The 24,104-nt window shown below is 37.9% G+C and overlaps 1 protein-coding gene across 1 annotated transcript in view; it reads right to left on the minus strand.

Annotated features, from left to right (window-relative positions):
* Positions 1-16,373: 16,373 nt before the first annotated feature.
* Positions 16,374-24,104, minus strand: part of LOC133525349 (neuropeptides capa receptor-like) — a 146,549-nt gene continuing 138,818 nt past the window's right edge. The window contains exon 8 of the mRNA XM_061861633.1: positions 16,374-17,949. Within this exon, the coding sequence (XP_061717617.1) occupies positions 17,754-17,949 (196 nt within the window). The 3' untranslated portion in view covers positions 16,374-17,753. The remainder of the gene's footprint in view (positions 17,950-24,104) is intronic.

Here is a 24,104-nt window from a genome sequence, read left to right on the forward strand (position 1 = left end):
CCAATCATATTGTAATTTTTTATATAGATATTCGTCAGCATTACTTGACATTAATTCGAAATCGACTGTAAACTTTACTTGAATATTATAGGAATAATATAATGATAAAACCGGATTTTTACTGCCTAATAGAAAATTCTTTTAAAACTGGAAAATCCACTGAAAAATATACAATTATTTTAATTTAGTAACTTGCCCATTATTTTCAATCGATGCTCTTCACCTAAAGGCTATTTTATTTTATTATACATATAATATATTATATAATGTATAAGAATTCCTCATTACCTCATTAGATATATATTTTTTAATTAGATACTTTACAAATCAAACTAAAATTATGCCTAAAAATAAATAAATAAAACTAACAGAAATAAATTAAGCTATGAATTAAACTAAATTAAAAATACCTACCTAAAAAGTAAAATCCTACAAATAAAAAACTGACCCCAGGTCTGTGCCGTCCGGTAGGGTGCCCAGAAGGCTGGCAGCGTTGCCGCGCTGAATGGCAACGCCAATGCGCTGGGCGAGGTATGCCCCAGCCTTCCGATCACCCATGTCTATTAGGCGCTTGGCCAATGTCTTGAATATACCGTGTGCGCCTTGACCCCACGGCCCAAGCGTCTCCAGTCCAAACGGCTCAAACATGCAGCCGATGTCAGTGGCATCGTAAATAACTATCCTTAATAACCTCTTCTTATTTTTCTCGAAGAATAGAGTCCAGATCATCTTCTCGGGTATTAACTTTAAGTTGCTATCGGGTACAAAAGCTAGCTCTGATTACACAAGCAAATCATATTGTGGTTGCTACTCGGAAATAATCTCCAAAGGTTCTCTCTCAGCTGTTTAAATCATAACTCGTGACACTGCCGAATTTGTGACGTTAACTATATCAACTGTATAAGAGATGATGATGATACCTATGTGTCATGATTTTTTTATGTTTACATTTAAGATAGTCGTTAAGTAATACAATAATTTTACAGTACATATGGCGCACTAGTGCGAAAATTAGCATAATACGTTACTGTGTCGAACATTTAAAGGGCCATATGTACTGTAAAACGTTGTACGATACATGTGCGAATAGGTAATTTGCAACTCGTGTCGATTTAAAACACTCCCTTCGGTCGATTTAAAACACTCCCTTCGGTCGTGTTTTAATTTATCGCCACTCGTTTTGAATTTCCTATTTTTCGCACTTGTATCGTAATGTACTATTTTAATACAGTTGCGCAAAAAGTGCTACTTTACGTACCTAGCTGTTTAGTGTGCGGAAAGTTGGATTTCGCGAACTTGTGCTTTTTACTTTTCCACTTGTTCCAATTCATGACTACTTATTGATGAGTGTTAATATTAGTTTCCTTTAAAAGTCGTAATCAACATAAAAACCTACTGTTAATGTAAAAATAATAAATATAAGCATATTTCATATTTTATTACTTACCTCTCCATCATTATAACACGTTAATTTTTTAATATTGAAAACCGTTCTTAATAAGTTCTCTGAATAGAATGGAATAGCTGCCAAAACGCCTGTCAAAGCAGAGGCGTTTTTTCTTACTGCAAGAATGTTTTAAGTTTCCAAAGACAACATTCGATATTGTTTTCATACAATTTAAATATACGATACACAAATAATCGTAAATAACGATACTTAGGTAATTATAGTATAATATTTTATATTTACAACTGTTTCTGCCTTATAGAACATGCATAAAAAAGTACTTGATTGTTTTTCTTATTTTTTCGCAACTGCATTAAAAAACGTCGTTCAATACACGTGCGGAAATGTCATTCTTCAAGTAATGACATACTTTCCGCACTAGCATCGAAATGTACTATTATTGTGGCAACATTATTATGATACCCAATAGTCATAGCGATAGTTGGGATAATAACATTATACTGCCGGCAACACGGTAGTTTCAGCAAATGGTGGGGACACTGAAAAAGTTAGACCAACACATGCAAAGCCTGATCCCGAGTACAAATAAACACGTTAAGGACAATCAGATCTTTATTCGCAATGCATTATGACATTAAAATATTATAATGGTAGAATTAACTTACCATTAGAATTGCACACAATCGGTCATGTGACGAGAAACATTAAACATCTCGAATAGTGCTTCGGCTTTTTGTGAATATGCTTGTTTTTGGGGCTTCCTCTTCAAGAGAATTGCTAACAATATCCGCCAGACGCAGTACCATAATCTATTTCGACAAAAAGTAGTGGCCTATGTTTTGTGTTTTGTGGTATAATCTTGCTCGTTTGCAAGGAGCAAGTATTTTGTTTGACGGTTGATTTGGATAAAATAGTTATTTGTTTTACTAGGGGGCAAAGTTGGTGTTTAACCGCTCGTGCCAATATTGATACCCGAGCAACACCACGAGCGTAGCGAGTGGTTCGAGAAGTGGAATCTTGAGGGTTGCGAGGGAACTTTGCCACCGAATGAAACACATTTTTCACCACCCCATTTCCGTTGGTACTAACTATGAGATACCGAAAAAAATCAAATCAAAATGAACGTAGTAAAAAAATATAATTTAAAATCATCATTTTAAAGTCAATTCTACCAGCTAACATACGGAATCAACGTCCATAGAATCAACTCAAAATTTTCATTTGATTACTTTGCCCCATGGGGATAAAATACAACTTTCTCATTCGTTTTTGAACAATCAAGAGGGCCTTTACCAGTAGGTGTGGTGAAAAATACTCATTGCTTGACATTATGTACTCACAAAAGGTTTTACAGCGCAGTATTTAATAAAGACCAGTCCGAAGAGCATATAATCACTACCAGTCATGCCATCTTTCACCTTTTTTATATTTAGTTGTTCTTTGCTATGGTTGTAGTGTAAACAAAATCGTTAGTATAAATTAATAGAAATAGAACAAAAACAATAGTACATTACGATACAAGTGCGAAAAATAGGAAATTCGAAACGAGTGGCGATAAATTAAAACACGACCGAAGGGAGTGTTTTAAATCGACACGAGTTGCGAATTACCTATTCGCACATGTATCGTACAACGTTTTACAGTACATATGGCCCTTTAAATGTTCGACACAGTAACATAATATGTTACTTCTCGCACTAGTGCTATAAAGTAGCCCCATATGTACTGTAAAATACTTTTTAATACAGTTCCTCAAAAAGTGCTATTTTACGTAGCTGTTTAGCGTGCGGAAAGTTGGATTTCGCGAACTAGTGCTTTTTACTTTTCCACGTGTTCCAATTCATGACTACTTATTGATGAGTTTTTATGTTAATTTCCTTTAAAAGTCGTAATCAACATGAAAACTTACTGTTAATGTAAAAATAATAAATTTAAGCATATTTCATATATTATTACTTACCTGTTCATCATTATAACACGTTTATTTTTTAATATTGAATATTGAAAAACCGTTCTTAAGAGCAATTCCTAGCTGAGCAACTTTTCAAATCTCGAATTTTTGAAGCTATGTTTCTGTCGCGCTGCGGTGGGCGGGAGCGGGAGCTATCTAAGTGTGAGTGCGCGCACACAGACGCGAGACTCGAACGCTCGCTCATTGCGCGCCGTTCCGTCGACATCACCCGCGAGCCGGACGGAATTTATCCTGCGCTGCCCGACCGACGCAAGTTGTTTTTGTTAACAACAATCACAATCACATAATATTGTTTTTCATTTTTATATTATACTGTATCTATTAATTACTATATAGGTAAAAACTGCAAAAAAGAATGATGTCCCTGCTTCGGTCGTCGTCGTACAGTCAAGTGCAAAAATATGTATCGAAAGAATCGTCTCATAAATAAGGTACTACGCTCTTATTACACTGGACTAAGATGCTATGGGACATATTTTTGAGTAAGATGTGTACACCCATATTTTTACACTTGACTGTACCTATCCGTATCAGTAAGTTGGGAGTGATCATGGTGTGTTGTGAAATTTTGTAAGTAGGTATAAATATATGTTTAAACTACAATCTATTTAACTTGTAGTACGATGGGGCTAAACTTGATGACAATGACAATCTGGGTAATGCCGGACAATTTTGGGACCAATTGAGAGAACTCGTGAAAAAATGTTTTTTCGAGATCTCAGCACGTGACAGATTCTTGAAGTATGGAGCGAATCGTTAAATAATAACCGTAGATTCGGCCTGAATTTTGGTATTCTTCAATATAGAACGGTTAGGGTAACGAGTGTTTTGCCATCAAGGGAGAACATCGAATGGTGAAAAAAAGTTGCTTCTAATGGAAAGAGAATAAGGTATCATAAAGAAATAGATCCGGTGTCTGCCCTTCTCCATTGTATATAAATTACATTACAGCCACCAATAATTACAAACTTAAAAGTTGTCAACGAAAGTTTTTTTTTCGTATTTTTGTATCCGATCTTAACCCTGATACAACGATTGGTAAAATTGTGGATCTCAAACTTTGATACCTATGTCATACCTCATAAGGCAATTTGATAAGTAAACAATGTGCTAAGAAACCTCTTATTGTAAGGTTTACTCGAAGTAATAAAATAAGAAAAACCACTAAAATAATAGATAGGTTTCGAAGTTTTGACATTTTAAGATCTCGTGAACTGTACAGGTTTAGTGAAAGTGTAAATGTATTGTTTATTGAAAGGAATGTATAACGTATACTGGAATATATTAAGTACTTAAGTAGGAGGGACAAAAATCAAAATAAAAAATAATCGTGCCCAATCATTTTTAATGAAGGTCGCCAAAAAAATAAGAATCAAACTTAAAAATCAAAAAGACTAAATAGTTCTTTAAAAAGGTCAAGGTCACTGCGAGCCCATCTTGAAGTATGGAAAATAAGTAAAATTGCGATTTTATTGGTTTAATTTTGCAATGATGTATATAATATATAGTTGATATATAATCTTTTTTTATATAAAATGTAAGGATCGTATGTAAAGAGTAAAGTAAATATATAGGAAAAGAGAGCCCTCTTGAAGCATTTTAAGGAAACTAATTTCGAAGCCCTATCTCTATTTTGTATCCGAAACTAGCTATGTATGTATCCGTATGTTCGTATCCGAAAAATTGCTCATTTTCATTTGCTATCTATTTTACTCGATTTTGTAATAAAATTCAACATGTATCATCATCCCTATACAATATAAATACTTTTTATTGCACACCTCAATAAAAGAAAACAATACAAGAGAAAACAGAAACATAAGCACAGGTAAACAACATGCGGTCTTATCGCTAAAAAGCGATCTCTTCCAGGCAACCTTTGGGTTGCGGAAATTAAAAAAATTACATTGTCAGTAAGTAAGTGTACATATACATACAACTGGATAAAAATAATGGTACGAAAGTGTGATCATTGATCAAGAAAACAATAAATGTGATAATTAAGTAGGTCAGTAGGTAAATTGAAGAAAATTTAAAGTTTGACAATCACTGTTGTTTTAAATAGGTAAAGATCGGATTGTTTCTTTTCGACCTTTACCTGGATGGGTCACGATCGGATATCGGTCTACAGCAGTGCTAGGTCTGTTAACACAATTACAAAAACAAACAGTTTCATCACAATACGCAAAATAAATTATAGGGCGAATTCAAATTCGCGAAATTTACCTTGCTCTCTGTGATTGCGCATAGCACAAGCCCGACTCCCTGAGCAACGCGGGGACACTGGCAGTCGAGGCGCAATGAAATGGCGTCTTACACAATGTTGCCAACATTAAAAAATAAAGCCAAATTAGGGAGAAATGAATGTCCTACGTTCTTCACCCGCATCCGGTATTTACCCAACATACCTTAATCGTTGAACCGCCGCATTTCAAAATGGCCCTTATTTTGATATCGGCTAGCCGTAATGTAATACGGCGGATTATACAATACGACTGCGATACTTATAAGTATATAAATCCCCTCGTCAATGTAATTGCATTAAATTTGCCATCTAGTGGCAAACATCAAAGTAGTTATCTTTTACTTGTGACGCACAAGTGTGAGCAATGTAAAATACTAAGTATATTTCTAAAAAAAAATGCCTTGTTTATTGTCATTATACGTAGTAAAAGAACATGACTGTGATTATTAAATTATAATACGAAAAGTGGTCAAATCGCAAAATGCTGTCGTTTTATTTAAAATAATGAAATAATTAGACCAGTTACGAAAGTACCGGGAAATCCTGGTTCTTTAAAACAGTACCGGTTCTGCAATCCCTAATAAGGATGTTATGGCCATCACTATTCCTTCTGTGTACGTATATTTAGAAACTGTCTCCGCCTCCAATTCGTGCGATAAGGACAACTGCAGCCCGGACTGAAATTCACACGCAAAAAACTCAAAAATCGAGGTTTCGCTCTCGACTGTTTCCTCCTCCAAAACGCAATCAATCTTTATGAAATTTTGGAAACTGCAAGAGAAAGAAATAATCTATGCCGCTATGTTTTGATTTTTTGGATATTTTTTGTCATATTTGTATACTGTGCCTTTTTTTACAACCAATTCAATTGAGCCGTTTTTGCGATTTTCGAGGGGCTGTATCTTTCTTCAAAATAAAATAATCCAAAAAAGCAAAACATAGCGGCACAGATATTGATGATATTGATCTTATTTGAAAAAATCACTGCTCTAGGTTAAAAATCCAGGGAGGAATCAGTCGAGAGCGTTTGTATGGGAAAATCGCAACTAGGAATTCCTCTTAATAAGTTGTCTGAATGGAACGGAATAGCTGCCGAAACGCCTGTCAAAGCAGAGGCGTTTTTTCTCGGAGCAAGAATGTTTTAAGTTTCCAAAGGCAATATTCGATATTGTTTTCATACAATTTAAATATACGATACACAAATAATCGTAAATAACGATACTTAGGTAATAATAGTATAATATTTTATATTTACAATTGTTTCTGTCTTATAGTACATGCATAAAAAAAGGACTTGTTGTTTTTCTTATTTTTTCGCAACTGTATTAAAAAACGTCGTTCGCTACACGTGCGGAAATGACATTCTTCACTCGTCCCGAGTCTCGGCACTCGTGAAGTAATTTACATACTTTCCGCACTAGCATCGAAATGTACTATTTCTATATGAAGCAAAAAGAGTTTCCGGAGAAAAATAAAACAATTTTAATTAGGTATATAATTGTATTGTTTGGAATATACATACGTTCTTATAATAATATTATCACAATTAGATTATATTATAATATTGTACAAATTTAAAATGTATTGTTCGTAGTAACATGTCGCGGTAAGTTTAGTATAGACATAAGTATTGTATAGGTACATGATAGAGAACCGTGGCACTTGATAGTAATAATAAAATAGTATATCTTTCCATTACTTATGTAAATCCACATTTTATAATCGTTCATAAGTAATGTCTTATTAGGAATTATGAATCTCTGTATTACTAAAATAAAATAATGAAATGTGGTCTATAAAAACCTTACTTATAATTATTAAGGTGATAGTTTACATCGTGCACTTACGTGAGGGTCTACATAATTATGGTAACAATTATTTACATTAATCGCAAATATAAATTATTTTATATACATTCATTCTTTAAATCATAAATTAGTTAAGATAATTTTACGGTTTCACTCTCGTGTTTTTCTGACACTCGCGCGACATATAGGTACCTATACACACCTACCTACCTACTGTACCTAATTATAGGTGTTCATGTAGGCTTTCCAAAACTCTAAAATTGCCTTAATGTTAGTATATCTCACGACAGTTCAAATTCGATCATAAATTATTTATTTGCGTGAATAGGGTCAGATTACTCAGATTACAGTCGTTATGTATAAATGTTTCTCCTTATTCAAGCCTCCTTCCTCCGTATAAATTTATTTGAGTGTACAGTATTGGGTCACTTAAGTTGGCGCCATATTTAGGTACCTACACACTCGATGTCAAAAAACCGGCCAAGTGCGAGTCGGACCGTACATCATACAATTTTTAAGAGGAAATACCAGCGGAGCCCCTTCTGAGATTTGAGAATTTAGGGAAATATCTTCGTCGCGCTGACGGGAGCGACTCCTAAAATTAGTGCGATAAAGACAACTGCGGCTTAGGCGGAAAAACCTGCGTAAACATCTCAGAAATCGAGGTTTCGCTCTCGACATTTTCCTGCTCCGGAACTTAAACAATCGTAACAAAATTTTGGGAAAGGAATGAGAAATAAATTATCAGTGTATGACCGTTTTGATTTTTGCGTTTATTGTTGCTGATTTTGTATGCTCACGTCTGTTTACGGCGCATTTAATTGGCCGTTTTTAGCGCTGTTTAAAGTAACCTAGTTCTTATAAAAACAATATCAAAAAAAGCAAAACGTACAGACACAGGTAGGTACGGGTAATATTGAACTCATTTAAAAAAATATTCATCTAGGGCCAATATCTTGAGAGAAAAATGTCGAGAACGTTTGTATGGAAAAATGACCTCTAATGTTTCCTCTTAACAATGTTTTTTTCTCAAGTCCGAGTTACGCTTGACTGTAGATATTTAATAGGTTCCCGTCGTCTATGGGTAAAAAGCTGTTTTGTGTATTTTTTTCATTAAAAATTTTGACCAAAAGGGACCAAAACTCCTAACATATTTAAATTATGCATACCTTAAAATTATGAAAATCTTTAGATTCTAACAATGAGACCTTTCTTTGATATTTAACACAATATAGTTAGCAGCACTTTTTTTTCACTTACACCCGAAAAGTGGCACCTATGTTTAAAATTCATTTATTTACGTTACATGTCAGACTTACATATGTAACCATATCTCAATTTAATTTATTTTTTAAATTGGTCCAGTAGTTTCGGAGTAAATAGGCTGAGGCTGTGACAGACAGACGCACGAGTGATTCAACAAGGGTTCCGTTTGAGGCACGGAACCCTAAAAATCACACATTATCATTACCAGAAGAATTAATTGGGCCCTCCAGAAGAACTAGAACAGGGATTTGCTGAACATTATTTTACAGACACAGACTTTACAGACTTTAATATCCTCGGGCCAAGAAGCCCAGACGCCGAAAATTTATTGGATAATTGGCTTTTTAAATGTGACGTGGAAATTAAGCACTGCATCTATTGCTTCAGTAAAGTAATGCTACCACTAAATATAGCCGGTCAAACAACTTTGTCGGTAGAAAATGGCGCGAAATTCAAATTTTCTATGGGACCACAACCCTTCGCGCCTGCATTTTTTAAATTTGACTCTTTTTTCTAGCGGAAATGGCTTGACAGACTATATCTTAGGATTACATCGTAGCACTCAGATGCTGGTCCATGTCTTATCTATTTTTTGTCATCACATTGCATTGTTAGTAATATTAACCAATACTCAGAACCTTAATCGCGAGCGCAACACTATTGCTTTTTTAATTTTTAAATAAGTAGTTATTGAGAAGTATTGTTATTGATTCGTTTCTGTTTGCCCATAATTTCAGAATAGAGTTCGAGATGGTAGTCGTAAAATACCATAAGACGAGACGGCTACACAGAATTGCATGTGTTGGTAAAGGCTGGAAGATTTAGATTGGGTTGGAACGGTTTACAAAGATTGGTTTCAGTTTATTTATAAATTACAGTAATTACATGATCCTTAACTAGATTTATAAAAATTCTGTATTCGTTAGAACCACCCGGCCTGGCGCGCGACGACGGCCATAGGCCCAATGGAATGTCGCTCATTGTCGCCAATGTCGCGTTAGTGGTTTTTTAGTGGATAAAAATTGTGCAGGATTCGGTGGTTTTCCAGGGTCCATTCAATGAAGACGTTTATTTATATATGTAGAAAAATATGTTTATTCTGAATATGGCTTTATATAACCTTAAATTTTAAATGTAACGAACAAGGTGCGTATCGTGCCGTATATCGAGTCGAATGAATCCAGAAAGATGAGCGCGGAGAGGGGCGGTACAGGAATTGTCGCCGCAGTGCCGCTAGATGTCACTAGTAGTACTAGATGCGCGAACATGCCCCCGGCCTTGGGAGCACCAACTCCCAAAGTAGTCATCATCCGTCATGGTCTGCCGGCTCTGGTAGTAGCGGGCAGATCTTTGAAAAGCTGCGTCGAATTGTTCCTGTCGCCGTGAGGATGTCGGCGACACGGTTCACGCCATCGCTCCCAGGGTATAGGCGCGTGACTCGGCCTAGCCGCCATTTGAGAGGAGGCAGGTTATCGTCTTTGATTAAAACGAGACTGTTTAACGATATGTCGTCCTTCTTTGTCTTCCATTTGGTTCGTCGCTGGAGCTCTGCAACGTACTCCTTGGCCCAACGATGCCAGAAGTGTTAACGTAGGGCTTCGATCCTGGCGTAGCGAGACAGGCGGGAAGGCTGCACATCCGTCAGGTCCTCGCTCGCAGGGCAGGTCAACGGCCGACCAATTAGGAAATGGGCAGGCGTGAGCGGGGATAGATCAGTAGGATCTGTGGACATAGGTGACATGGGCCGGGAATTCAGGATGACTTCGGCCTGTGTCAAAACCGAGCTGAATTCCTGGTAAGTTAACCTAGCATTACCTACTACCCGTTTTAAATGAAATTTGCACGCTTTTATTCCAGCCTCCCACAATCCGCCAAAATGGGGAGAATAAGGAGGAATGAAACTGAATTTAATGCCATCATTGGCAGCAAAATCGACTATTTCCTTCAAACTATTTTTTAGAAATGTGGGAAATTCTTTTTCGGCCCCAACAAAACATTTTCCATTATCCGAATAAATTATATGAGGCTTTCCTCGTCTACTAATAAAACGTTTAAGCGCTAATATATAATCCTCAGTGGAGAGACTCGTAACAAGTTCCAAATGAACGGCTCGTGTGACCATACATATGAACAAACAAATATACGATTTAATAAGCTGAGCTCCTCTCCCCTTTCGATTAAGTATGAAAATTGGCCCGCCGTAATCAACGGCTGTACGAATGAACGGGAAACCAGGCTCTAAACGATCCAAAATAACATTACCCATGATAGGACTAAGTACTTTACCTTTCATTCGAATACAGGTAACGCATTCTCGTACTATTTTCCTTGCCAAATTTCGCGCACCTAAAGGCCACCAACATTCACGCAAAGTAGATAAGAGTAGCTGCGGTCCGGCATGTAGCAGCCGCTTGTGTTCATATTTAAATAACAACACCGTTAACTTATGTTTACTGCACAATAACACGGGATGTTTTTTGTTGTAATCGAAACTTGTAGAATTACACAATCTACCACCGACTCTAATCACTTTTACAATGTCATAAAAATCGTCATGGATGTCATTATATAGGTTTTAGGGAGTGCGGATTTCGAAAATTATGACTATTTTGGAATCCAAGATGGCGGCCATGCAATTTGTCATAAAAGTCGTCATGGATGTCGTTTTATACGTTTTAGGGAGTGCGAATTTCGAAAATGATGACCATTTCGAAGTCCAAGATGGCGGCCATGCAATTTGTCATAAAAGTCTTTATTGATGTCGTTTTATAGGTTTTAGGGAATACGGATTTCGAAAATCATGACTATTTTCGAATCCAAGGTGGAGGCCATGCAATTTGTCATAAAAGTCGTCATAGATATCGTTTAATAGGTTTTAGGGAGTGCGGATTTCGAAAATGATGACCATTTTGAAATCAAAGGTGGCGGCCACACATTTTGTCGTAAAAGTCATCATGGAAGTCATTTTTTAGGTTTTAGGGAGTGCGGATTTCGAAAATCATGACTATTTTGGAATCCAAGATGGCGGCCTTGTTTTTTGTCATAATAGTCGTCATGGATATCGTTTTATAGGTTTTAGGGAGTGCGGGTTTTGAAAATGATGACTATTTTGGAATTCCAAGATGACGGCCACGTACTATTTAATAAAAGTCATCATGGATGTCGTTTTATAGGTTTTAGAGAGTGCGGATTTCGAAAAAGATGATCATTTTGGAATTCATGATGCCGGTACCGGACGTATAGGTTTTACGGAGTGCGGATTTCGAAAATCATGACTATTTTGGAATCCAAGATGACGACCATGCAATTTGTCATAAAAGTCGTCATGGATGTCGTTTTATAGGTTTTAGGGAGTGCGGATTTCGAAAGTCATGACTATTTTGGAATCCAAGATGGCGGCCATGCAACTTGTCATAAAAGTTGTCATGGATGTCGTTTTATAGGTTTTAGGGAATGTGGTTTTCAAAAATGATGGACCTCAACCATGTGTATCGTAAAGAACTCGTCATGACATTTAAAATGAGCTTAAACTCGATAGCATTATGGGAAGTCATCGATGAGTTCCATTGACAACTTCCGATTTCACTATCAGACCTTCGTCACCATGTGTATCGTAAAGAACTCTTCAAGACATTTTAAATGAGCCCAAACTCAATAGCATTACTAGTAGTTATCGATGAGTTCCATCAACACCTTCCGATTCCACCATCAGACCCTCGCCACCATGTGTATCGTAAAGAACTCGTCAAGACCTTTAAAATGAGCCCAAACTCGATAGCATTACTAGTAGTTATCGATGAGTTCCACTGACACCTTCCGATTCCACCATCAGACCCTCGGCACCATGTGTATCGTAAAGAACTCGTCAAGATATTTAAAATGAGCCCAAACTCGATAGCATTACTAGTAGTTATCGATGAGTTCCATCAACACCTTCCGATTCCACCATCAGACCCTCGCCACCATGTGTATCGTAAAGAACTCGTCAAGACCTTTAAAATGAGCCCAAACTCGATAGCATTACTAGTAGTTATCGATGAGTTCCACTGACACCTTCCGATTCCACCATCAGACCCTCGCCACCATGTGTATCGTAAAGAACTCGTCAAGATATTTAAAATGAGCCCAAACTCGATAGCATTACTAGTAGTTATCGATGAGTTCCATCAACACCTTCCGATTCCACCATCAGACCCTCGCCACCATGTGTATCGTAAAGAACTCGTCAAGACCTTTAAAATGAGCCCAAACTCGATAGCATTACTAGTAGTTATCGATGAGTTCCACTGACACCTTCCGATTCCACCATCAGACCCTCGCCACCATGTGTATCGTAAAGAACTCGTCAAGATATTTAAAATGAGCCCAAACTCGATAGCATTACTAGTAGTTATCGATGAGTTCCATCAACACCTTCCGATTCCACCATCAGACCCTCGCCACCATGTGTATCGTAAAGAACTCGTCAAGACCTTTAAAATGAGCCCAAACTCGATAGCATTACTAGTAGTTATCGATGAGTTCCACTGACACCTTCCGATTCCACCATCAGACCCTCGCCACCATGTGTATCGTAAAGAACTCGTCAAGATATTTAAAATGAGCCCAAACTCGATAGCATTACTAGTAGTTATCGATGAGTTCCATCTACACCTTCCGATTCCACCATCAGACCCTCTCCCCCATGTGTATCGTAAAGAACTCGTCAAGACCTTTAAAATGAGCCCTAACTCGATAGCATTATTAGTAGTTATCGATGAGTTCCATCGACACCTTCCGATTCCACCATCAGACCCTCTCCACCATGTGTATCGTAAAGAATTCGTCAAGACCTTTAAAATGAGCCCGAACTCGATAAAATTATTAGAAGCCATTGATGAGTTCCACTGACACAGGAGATGTGCACAGACAGCTAACGATAAAGAAAGTGACTATAATAGGAGTAATAGGTACTAAACAAAAATATACCAAAATCAATGCAACGCCTTACCATATTAGGTAATTTACCTTAAGCTTTAGCATGTGTTTTGAAATCTACGTTGTGCGCTACTTGACTTAACGTACACTTTTGTTTGAATTAGCAATATTAGGTCGGCAAATTACAAAGCCTTTGACAAATACCGACTGCCGCCGCGCCGCGCCGCGCACTCGCACGTGCATGTAGGGAATGGAACCGCCGTGTTTCGCGTCGAGCGCTACGTTAATAGACCATATGCAGTTCACGTAAAAGTTAAAACAGCTTGTTCGTATTTAATCAGCGCTTGAAGGGGTAACCCTTTCCCGGGTTTTTAATATCGGTAAGCGCTAACCTGAATTAATTCAAATAAAAGGATTAGTTTCTTAACCGGTAAGCCAATCAAAAGCTTACCGAAATGAAGCGGTTTTTGGAACACAGCTTTACAATAACCCGGGTTTTTGAACGGGTTAGGGTAAGCGGGTCCGGTCCCTGGTCCCATCTAGCCGTCACGTCACCGAGGGCTGGCGGAGCTGAAATCCTAAAACGCTGCAAATATGCTGGTCTCTAAAACAACCACATATTTGCGGCATGGTAGAGGGCCGTGGAGTCTCAACGCGCATAACCTCTTCCAGGGCCTAAATAGTCCTTGAGACGACGAGTGACCCTAGGGCTGGCTCATTCCTATGCCAATGAATTCGTATCCCCATTCAGCTTGGGAATGTACCCAGCCTTAAGCGCCCCCTCCCGCAGGAGATAATTTTTATTTACTTATGATTTATAATTCTTCGTGTTGTAATACTTTATTTACAATAATGGATATATACAGATGATTACTCTAACTAGCTTATATGTAAAATAGGCCCTTGAGGCATTGTACCAAAGATGCTGGCGGCATTTCCTCGTTGATTTATAATTAATTTTAATGTAGTTATTTTGTATAGTTTAGAAATGTAGAAACTATTGAGTTGTTAAAAATATACGTTCCAACGAAATTCTAGTCCTATAAAACATCTCACATTAGAAGTACATATAACGGATAAAGAGACCGCGAATGCTCGGTATAAAGGAATATTTTAATGATATTTTGTTTGTTACATGATCCGTAAATCCGTATATCAAAATACTAGGCTCAAGTGGGTTAGGTTTGGGTATGACCGGGTTTTTATATATTCTACTCTTTGGTAAACGTAACACGTATACCTACCCCCTGTCTGAAATAATAAGAGCTAGTCTTTTTAGGGTTCCGTAGCCAAATGGCATAAAACGGAACCCTTATAGTTTCGCCATGTCCGTCTGTCTGTCTGTCTGTCTGTCTGTCCGAGGCTTTGTTCCGTGGTGGTTAGTGCTAGAAAGCTGAAATTTGGCATGGATATATAAATCAATAAAGCCGACAAAGTCGTACAATAAAATCTATAAAATTATTTTTTTTTAGGGTACCTCCCCTACACGTAAAGTGGGGGTGAATTTTTTTTTTTTGCTTCAACCCTAGAGTGCGGGGTATCGTTGGAAAGGTCTTTCAAAACTAATAGGGGTTTTCAAGAAACATTTTTTGATAAAGTGAATATATTCGGAGATAATCGCTCCGAAAGAAAAAAAAAATGTGTCCCCCCCCCTCTAACTTTTGAACCATAGGTCCAAAAAATATGAAAAAAATCGTGGAAGTAGAGCTTAAGAAAGACATTAAATGAAAACTATAGCGGACATGATCAGTTTAGCTGTTTTTGAGTTATCGCAAAAAGTTTTCCCTTCATAGTAAAAAGACTTACTTTAATTAGGTACTGATTATGCAAATTTGCCTATTTGTTAAACTCGGGTGAAAGGTACCATTTACTACACTTTAAGCTCCAGTTTAGCTTATTGTGACGGAAGAGTAACTACGGAACCCTACACTGAGCGTGGCCCGACATGCTCTTGGCCGGTTATTTTCTTTGTAATGTAAGACCCACTCACCCCACACCACTAGCGTCTCCCGAGCGTCGGTGTCTAGTCAACTCTATGGCTGCTGCTCGACGCAACGTTGACGCCATGTTCCACCAGCTCCGACTAGACGCCGACGCTCAAAGCGCTTAGGGCCATCAAGAGGCTGATGTTTGAAGTTGAAGTTATGATCAGACAGATTATGGTTATCCTTAACAAATCCAGATCAAATTCACAACCTGTTATTACAATCAGAATGCGCCTTCAAGTTAAGTATTCTGCGCGTAATCGACAAGACGGTAGGATAAGGGTTAGCTTATGGTAGAAAATAACAACAGAAAGCCGTCTAAGCAACTCGTTATATTGAGTGCCCTTCTCTAATGAGTGTACCTGTTATATTTAGTGCAATAGTGACTGCATAAGTGCATAGTCACCGGTATAGTCCTCTTGCATACAACGGACCAAAGGAACATTACAAATTTGTAAAGTCTTTTACAATATAATAACAATAGTAGTATCGGTGACATAATTAAGTCAGGTTTTAGTATAAAATCTTGAAACTTTAAATATATGTTTAACATATTTATTATTATATATTTATTATTTATTTATGTATTTGTGTGATGAGCATGGATATTTGTTCCTGAGTCATGGGTGTTTTCTATGTATTTAAGTATTTATATATTATATATATCGTTGTCTAAGTACCCTCAACACAAGCCTTATTGAGCTTACTGTGGGACTTGTTGTCAATTTGTGTAATAATGTCCTATAATATATATATATATATATATATTTATGTACTGCCAAGAACACGCTAGGTGTATTCATCGTTCATTTAAGGGCGCCCGCTAGCTGGCGTGGGTGCCATTGTAGGTACTTAAGTTAATATCCGTCGCACCGCACGCGTCCGCACCAGGGCTACAACCGCGAAAATCAAAGTTCGTCAATTGCGGGCATTTTTCTCTGTCACTCTAATTACGTCTTAGTGAGAGTAAAAGAGAAAGATCCCCGCAATTTGCGAATTTCGATTTTTACGGTAGGCCCCCAGGCCACCCACACTAGCGTATTTTGAGTGTCGGGGCGTCTAGTCAGCGCGCAATGGAAAATGGCGTCGCTGCGCAGTAGCGCCAACGTTGCGTCGATCAGCAGCCATAGAGTTGACTCGACGCTAGCTAGGGCTGCCAGATCGTATAATTCGATCTAATTTCGTATAATCTGGCTAATTGCATACGAAAAAATACGAATGGTTATTTCGCCTTTTTATTTCAGCACGGGATTAACAGAGACGGATGGCCAACTTCATAATATGACACGGTGACGGTTTGAGTGGTTTTTGTCGCAGGGCCTACTGCGATTACCGCGAACCACGTTCGACGTGTTGCTTCTGTGTCGCACTTGTAAATTCGTACGTGTGACATCCCTGTCATCGAACGTGGTTCGCAGTAGGCCCTCTGACCATTTTATCGGTTTGGTGTTCCATATTTGTTGGTGTTTGTTAATCTGTGAGATGTACATAAATAAATAAATAAATAAATATTATAGGACATTATTACATAAATTGACTAAGTCCCACAGTAAGCTCAATAAGGCTTGTGTTGAGGGTACTTAGACAACGATATATATAATATATAAATATTGATAAATACTTAAATACATAGAAAACACCCATGACTCAGGACCAAATATCCATGCTATTCACACGAATAAATGCCCTTACCAGGATTTGAACCCGGGAGCATCGGCTTCATAGGCAGGGTCACTACCCACGAGGCCAGACCGGTCGTCAAATATTTACTTTTTTGTGCTGTGTTTTGGCGCTACATATTAAGAGATTTTAGAGATTGAAGTAAGTAATAAAAAATCGGATATAAACTTTTCCATCTAATGCAATCGAATTTCGTATAAACTTTGGCGTTGGACTGTATAATCAAGATTTATGTATGTACTGGCAGCCCTACTAGCTAGACGCCGATGCTCGGGAGATGCTAGCTAGTGTGGAATGACTCTTAGCACTTTTCGTTAACCCGCTCACCTGCTACGTGTAACCGCGACAGCTAGGACGCCCTTAGGTATAATGGGGCGCTTGGCACTGAAAGTGATAAACTTTTTTTAAAGAACCAGATTGTTACAAGTTTTACATTGTTAACCTGCACCTTTCAAAACATACAGCATGTCTTTTAAAAACTGACGTCACTGTTTTTCTTAACATCGTTGACTAGTTGCCTAGTCTCCTTGCTGTTATAAGGAGAGGAGTCAGCGCTGTTCAGAAGACAGGAGTCCTTGGTCTTGAAGTAGTTGACCTTCCATCTGTCGGTGGACGAGGTCTCTGTGTAGCTGGAACGCCGGAAGACTTTGTTGCTGATGCGGTTTCTCCTGTGGACAAGATTATTTATTTTATTATAAAATGTACCTATTATCTGCAAGGAACGTTTGCAGTAAAATGGAATTTTAAAGAGAGGACACTGCTTTCATCTAGTATATGTTTTTCAAATCCAATAATAGGGACGGCCGGCCGGTAAAAACTAGACGTAGACGCGGGGCTCTAGACGGTGGTACATAGGTACTTTTGTGAGGAATTTGACAGCCGGTCAAAGCTTGTACTTACACAGATAATCTAAATTGATGGTTTGTTTTACTTTTCCTACATTAATTGTATTATTTAGGGGAAGAACCAAACAGACTTTTGAGCTATTTCAAGCGCCCTCTGTAATAGTGAGTTGGCAGTATTAACGCCGTAGTTTAAGTGACAACAGCGATCCGTTCCCGAGCTACTACGTGAAAATCTTAGAATATTTTCCTTTTGTGCCAATAGTATACCTGTGGAAAAAAGTTTTTCCCAAACTTGTAATGCAATATTGACATAGCTTACTTCAAATTAGGTCCGGAAATACTACGAATCCGGTGCAATGAGTGAAGATGTTATGTAAAGCAATTTCATACAGCCTTACACACCTAGGCCTGTAAAGCAACCTTCTTTTGTTTTTAAACGTCAAATTGTGACATAACGTCTTAGCATTCAATAATCAAATAGTAGTACAGTGAGCATCAATAGTAGCGGATGAAACAACGCGCCAAAAGTATCTGATATTCCGGATAACTTTTCCAAATAAAGATAATTCTCTAAAATTTACTTTCAAAAGTATATCTTTTACAGTCTAAATTGTTTTACATATAGAACCATCAACTTTTGTTAAGCTGTTACAGAATTTGAAACCTTGTTTGATCCGCTACTTTTGATGCTGACTGTACATTAGTATTTTTTTTATCTGTGTAAACCTACGAATAAAACCAATTGACTAGATTTTTTTTCATTGCAAATTTGAGAAAAGTAGCACTATACACATCTCGACGAGAAATGGGATTGCCGGCCGCGTATCCCTATCCGTCTATATCTACTTGGCCTGCAACCCTTTGTTTCCCGGCCTCTATAGTAATATACTACATATTTCATGTTAGGTAACTATCAATTGTATCTAGCCACGACAAAAGATTTGGCTATTTTCGCAGATGATTAATCTCTAGGATCCCTAGAAGTAAGATTAAATAGCATATATTTATCTCGTTAAAATAAAAATAAAATATTGAATGCCATAATATAACGTATCTTTACGGTACATATGGTGCTACTTTACCGCACTAATGCGAAAATTAGCATATTACGTTACTGTGTCGAACATTTAAATGGCCATATGTACTGTAAAACGTTGTACGATACATGTGCGAATAGGTAATTCGCAACTCGTGTCGAATTAAAACACTCCCTCCGGTCGTGTTTTAATTTATCGCCACTCGTTTCGAATTTCCTATTTTTCGCACTTGTATCGTAATGTACTATTAGTACACCAGATAAATTTTGCGTAACAGCAATCTGCAGTCCTATTAAATAGATATAATGAGTTGACATGTAAAATAACTATATTTTATCAATAATTGTTTTGATTGATTGATTGATTGCAGTCACTGATCCATTTAGGTAGAAATGCATCCTATAGTATATTGGTAAATAAAGAATTCCACGGGCCAGAAACAAATACCTGTTTGTGGCCGTATAAATAAAATTGCCTTAGTACTTTTCCCGCTTCGTAGGCAAAGTTAAAAGTTACTAACAGCTAAGGTAACGCGAACGTCAAGATTTCTTAACGTAAAGGTTCAAAGTGAATAACAGCGTCAACAATTTTGTTAAATGTTTTCCTAAGCCTCGGAATTATAATGGCCAGCCGGCACGAAAAGTTGTAAATCCCATTCACCCCGCGATGTTAACGAAGTACAAAATGAAATTGTGGCTTATTGCGGATACCGGTGTCCCCGGGGCAATGTTTAATAATAGGCCTTCCTACGTAAATTTTATTATTTCCGGGTCAATACGCTTGACACTTGGCTAATATGATTGAAATACGAGGAAAATTCGACTGGCTAAATTAAAAAGTAAAGCGTTTGAAGAACCTGACACTGACTACAGTGTTTTCGCATAAAAACTTGCTTTTTGAAAGTCACCCAGGCTATATGATACCTTAATGTTTAAGTTTGCCTTTGTACTTGTTTGATGAATCTCTGCTAGGTACTTACGTACCTACGTATCTTTCGGTTGATAAAATGTTTATTATATACTTACTTATAAATCGATTTAAGCGTCGAAAACAACCGAAAAGAATACATAGGTACAATTAAAATCATAAACATTTGTTTTGGCTTTAGCGCGTAGTCGGATTTTAAAATGATAGACTCAGACGAACGAAAAGAAAACACATTATTTATTTTAATGATTCGTCATTCGTTCGGGGATGGTCATTTTTTGCCTATTTTCTTGAATAACTTCTAAATTCACTCTCTTCTTCCTTTTAAATTCTTCTCTGGAGTTGCAGGCGTACATAGGCTACGGAGACTGCTTACCATCAGGCAGGCCGTATGCTTAAAAGAAAAATACGAGTATAGAAAGTATACGGGCGACAAGGGGTGAGGGGGGGAGGGGGTGATGATACTGATGCCCGAACGAGACGGTCTTATGGAACTTTCAGTACGAGTAGCAGAGAAGGCCCAATTATTGTTTGTCTTTTTTATAGTCTCATTCATCATTTCTGTCTACGTCACGTCAAACGGTAGACGTACGTATGGACGGTAGAGAAAGGACGACAATCTTTTATGGCGGGACTGTTGCAATAGTGACCAGCTTTCAGCTTTAAATAATTCAGTTCAGTTCTTTAGTTCCTAATAATCTCTCCGGTGGCGCTACGTAGGCTCATGGATATTACATGAACCATAGAGGTATAATATATAGAGAATAATATGAAATGGGGGAGCGGCTACAAATAACCCGACCAAATTAGCGAGAGACGAGATTAACCAGCGAGAGATACAGAGTGGAGTACCACAGGGTTCAGTTTTAGGCCCGGTGCTTTACATACTATACACTGTTGACCTTCCATGTCGCCTCAAATGCAGTATTAGTACTTTTGCGGATGACTCCAAGTTATTTGCTAACCCACTCCTAGATTACAGCCAACTACAAGACGATCTAGATGCAATAGTAAGCTGGTCTAAGGAATGGTTAATCAATCTGAATTCTGCCAAATGTACAATACTTCACATAGGAAATCGGAATCCCCGCCAGATTTACAACTTGGAAGGCACTCCACTAACGGCTGTAAAAGCACAAACTGACCTAGGTGTTAAAATCTCTGAGGACCTAAAGTGGGAAGAGCACATATCTACAATGGTTAAGAAAGCCAGAAGCATGATTTACCTCATTAGAAAAGCCTTGAAGACCTTAACACCGTATATGATGCTAAAAATATACAAAACATATGTCAGAGCCGTACTGGAGTATGCTTTTCAAGCCTGGAGTCCATACTTTGCCAAGGACATTGAGATGCTCGAGAAAGTACAACGCAGTTTCACGAAACTGCCAAGGCAACTTAAAAACAAGCCATATGAAGAGAGACTAAAGGAACTGAACCTCACTACTCTAAAGCACCGCAGAGAACGTGGCGACCTAATAGAGACGTACAAAATACTATCTGGGCACTATGACCTCAAGGATTTCCAAGAGATGCTCAAGCGCAACAACAACAACCGTCTGAGGGGTCATCATTTAAAGCTGGAAAGGCATAGGGCTCACAGTAACCCATACAAACACTTTTTCAGCAAACGAGTGGTGAGGGAACAAACTCCCAGAAGATGTGGTTTCAGCACAAAATGTGAACCAGTTTAAAAATAAATTAGACAAGCACATTATATCTACTACTCGTTCATGATAACTATCTTTATGAATATTGGATACAGGTCATATCAGTTGTCAAACTGCCTGCCTGCTTATTAAATAATAAATAATAAATTACGTAGGTTGTTTTTGGTATGTTGTCAGGAATGTTAAAACGTGTTTTTAATTTTGTCACATTGCCTATGTTCTATCCCTCACGGGCGCACACGTATAGCACATCTATGTAAAATACTAGGTCTGATATTTCATTTAGCTGTATTGTAGCGCCACCTATTTAATGTTTTTTGATGGACACTTTTCATACATAGAGGTTTTACTCCTTTTTCTACACTCCATAGATGTAGGTACTGTTGTTACCCACCAATACCACCACCACCAGTGCTTGGTGGTCAACAATTTTGTTTTTGGTATATTGTTAAAACGTGTTTTTAATTTCGTCGTATCGCTTATATCTTGTCCCTCACGTACGCATGCATGTGTCAACTCTATAGTATTTTCACATAGCTCACCTGTCTAATGAGCCTAAACTCGGTGTGTTTGTGTTTTTTCTAGTGTCCGACCAAAGTTTCGGTTTCGGTTTCGGCAGGTTTCAGCATAAAAATCATATTTCGGCCGAAGGTTCGGTTTCGGCGCAAAAACTGCCGCACCTTTCGATCGCACCGAAACATACGACCTTGTACTTTTGTATCTATTTTTTAGTGTAAGGACTGTTCAATTTACTAAGCGGACACCCAAAACGGATACACACATACGTATTTATTATATATCGATTATTTGGTCTGGAAAAGATATTTTTTTCTAATAAAACGGAACCCAACGATATAGAAGAGAGAATAGATTTTAAATAAATTGGTGATTCGAAAATATACTCGGATGCGCCGCATAAATGCCTGCATAATACATTTTTGACGTTCATTTGTTTATTTATTCTTATGTTTTAGGTTCTCCTTCTTCGTTTTTATGGGATTTTTTGCCCGGGAGGCGATTCGTCATGGAAATCCGTTCCTGGCTCAAGGTCTATCGTGGTAATAACAAGTGTCGATCCGTTTAGCGCGAGCTGAGCGGCGTAGGTAACACCAAAGAGAATCGAGTACAGTATAGAGGCGTATTGTCACAGTAAATTTTGTAGTAAGTAAATACTACAAATTTACTTACTAGGACTAAAACTCTTAGAATGACATATGGCTATTTGGGCCATGTTTTTTCAGTGATATTTGTTAAATATCAAACGGTGTCGTCATCTACTTGAGTATACGCCAAAGCACCTAAACAGTCTTGTTATTTGACTGACGATCGGTCTGGCCTAGTGGGTAAGTGGGCAAAAGCAGGGTTTTGAAACCGATTGTCCTGGGTTCGAATCCTGGTAAGGGCATTTATTTGTTTGATGAACACAGATATTTGATCCTGAGTCATGGATGTTTTCCATGTATATAAGTATGTATTTATCTACACAAGTATGTATATCTTGATCTGTGTAAGATAATATGTTTTTTTTTTAGTTTAGTTGGAGCGCATCGCTAACAAACAGTTTGGCTAAAATTTAAGATCGAATCTCGCTCAGAGTAGTGTGTAGATCGTTTTATTCCTTTACGAACCTCCTTACGGTTTCGAAGTGGATGGGATCTTCTGTGTAATTGCCTCCCGATTGCCGCTCCTCAAGAGTTCGTTCAGCCGTGTGCAGATTGTTATGAGCAGTTTGTTCACGGATATATTTTTGCTTTTATTTATTTATTCGTATAGCATCATCGTTCAGTCTTATTTTCCTTATCCTCATCACGCCTGCTCATAAAAGGTATTATTAGGATAGATCTGAAATGTTGCATTGATATGAGCACACTATAATCTTACAGTAACCTCTCTTATCCTGCGACGTCAGTCGTAAGACATATTTTAAATATCCACAGATTTTTTAGTCTGGCCCGATTCGCCTCGGTCTACCCTACATATAGGCAATGCGGTTCGTAAATCATAATTTTTTACCTAGGGCTGTAATGTATTTTTCCTCGCACTTGCTAGGCGTAAATCCGAAATTTCGACGTAGGGATGTAAAATATGTCCGAAATTAGGCAGAAGTTTAATTTTTCCTTTTTATACCTTTCAAGTGTGATGAAAAACATTGTGTGTGCCACTGCCACAGGCGATACATGTATTACGAACTCATGTTAATTAAGCCCTAGCCTTCTGCTTCGGGCTTCAAATCACACAAGTTCATAAGGTTTTGTTTACCGCCCTTCGGACCCGAGAGTGCGGTAGACCACTGTAGCGCTTGGAGGACGACATCCCACGATACGGAGGTCAGGACTAGATGAGT

The sequence above is a fragment of the Cydia pomonella genome, chromosome 14 (genome assembly GCF_033807575.1).
Source record: "Cydia pomonella isolate Wapato2018A chromosome 14, ilCydPomo1, whole genome shotgun sequence".
NCBI classification, from domain to species: Eukaryota; Metazoa; Arthropoda; class Insecta; order Lepidoptera; family Tortricidae; genus Cydia; species Cydia pomonella.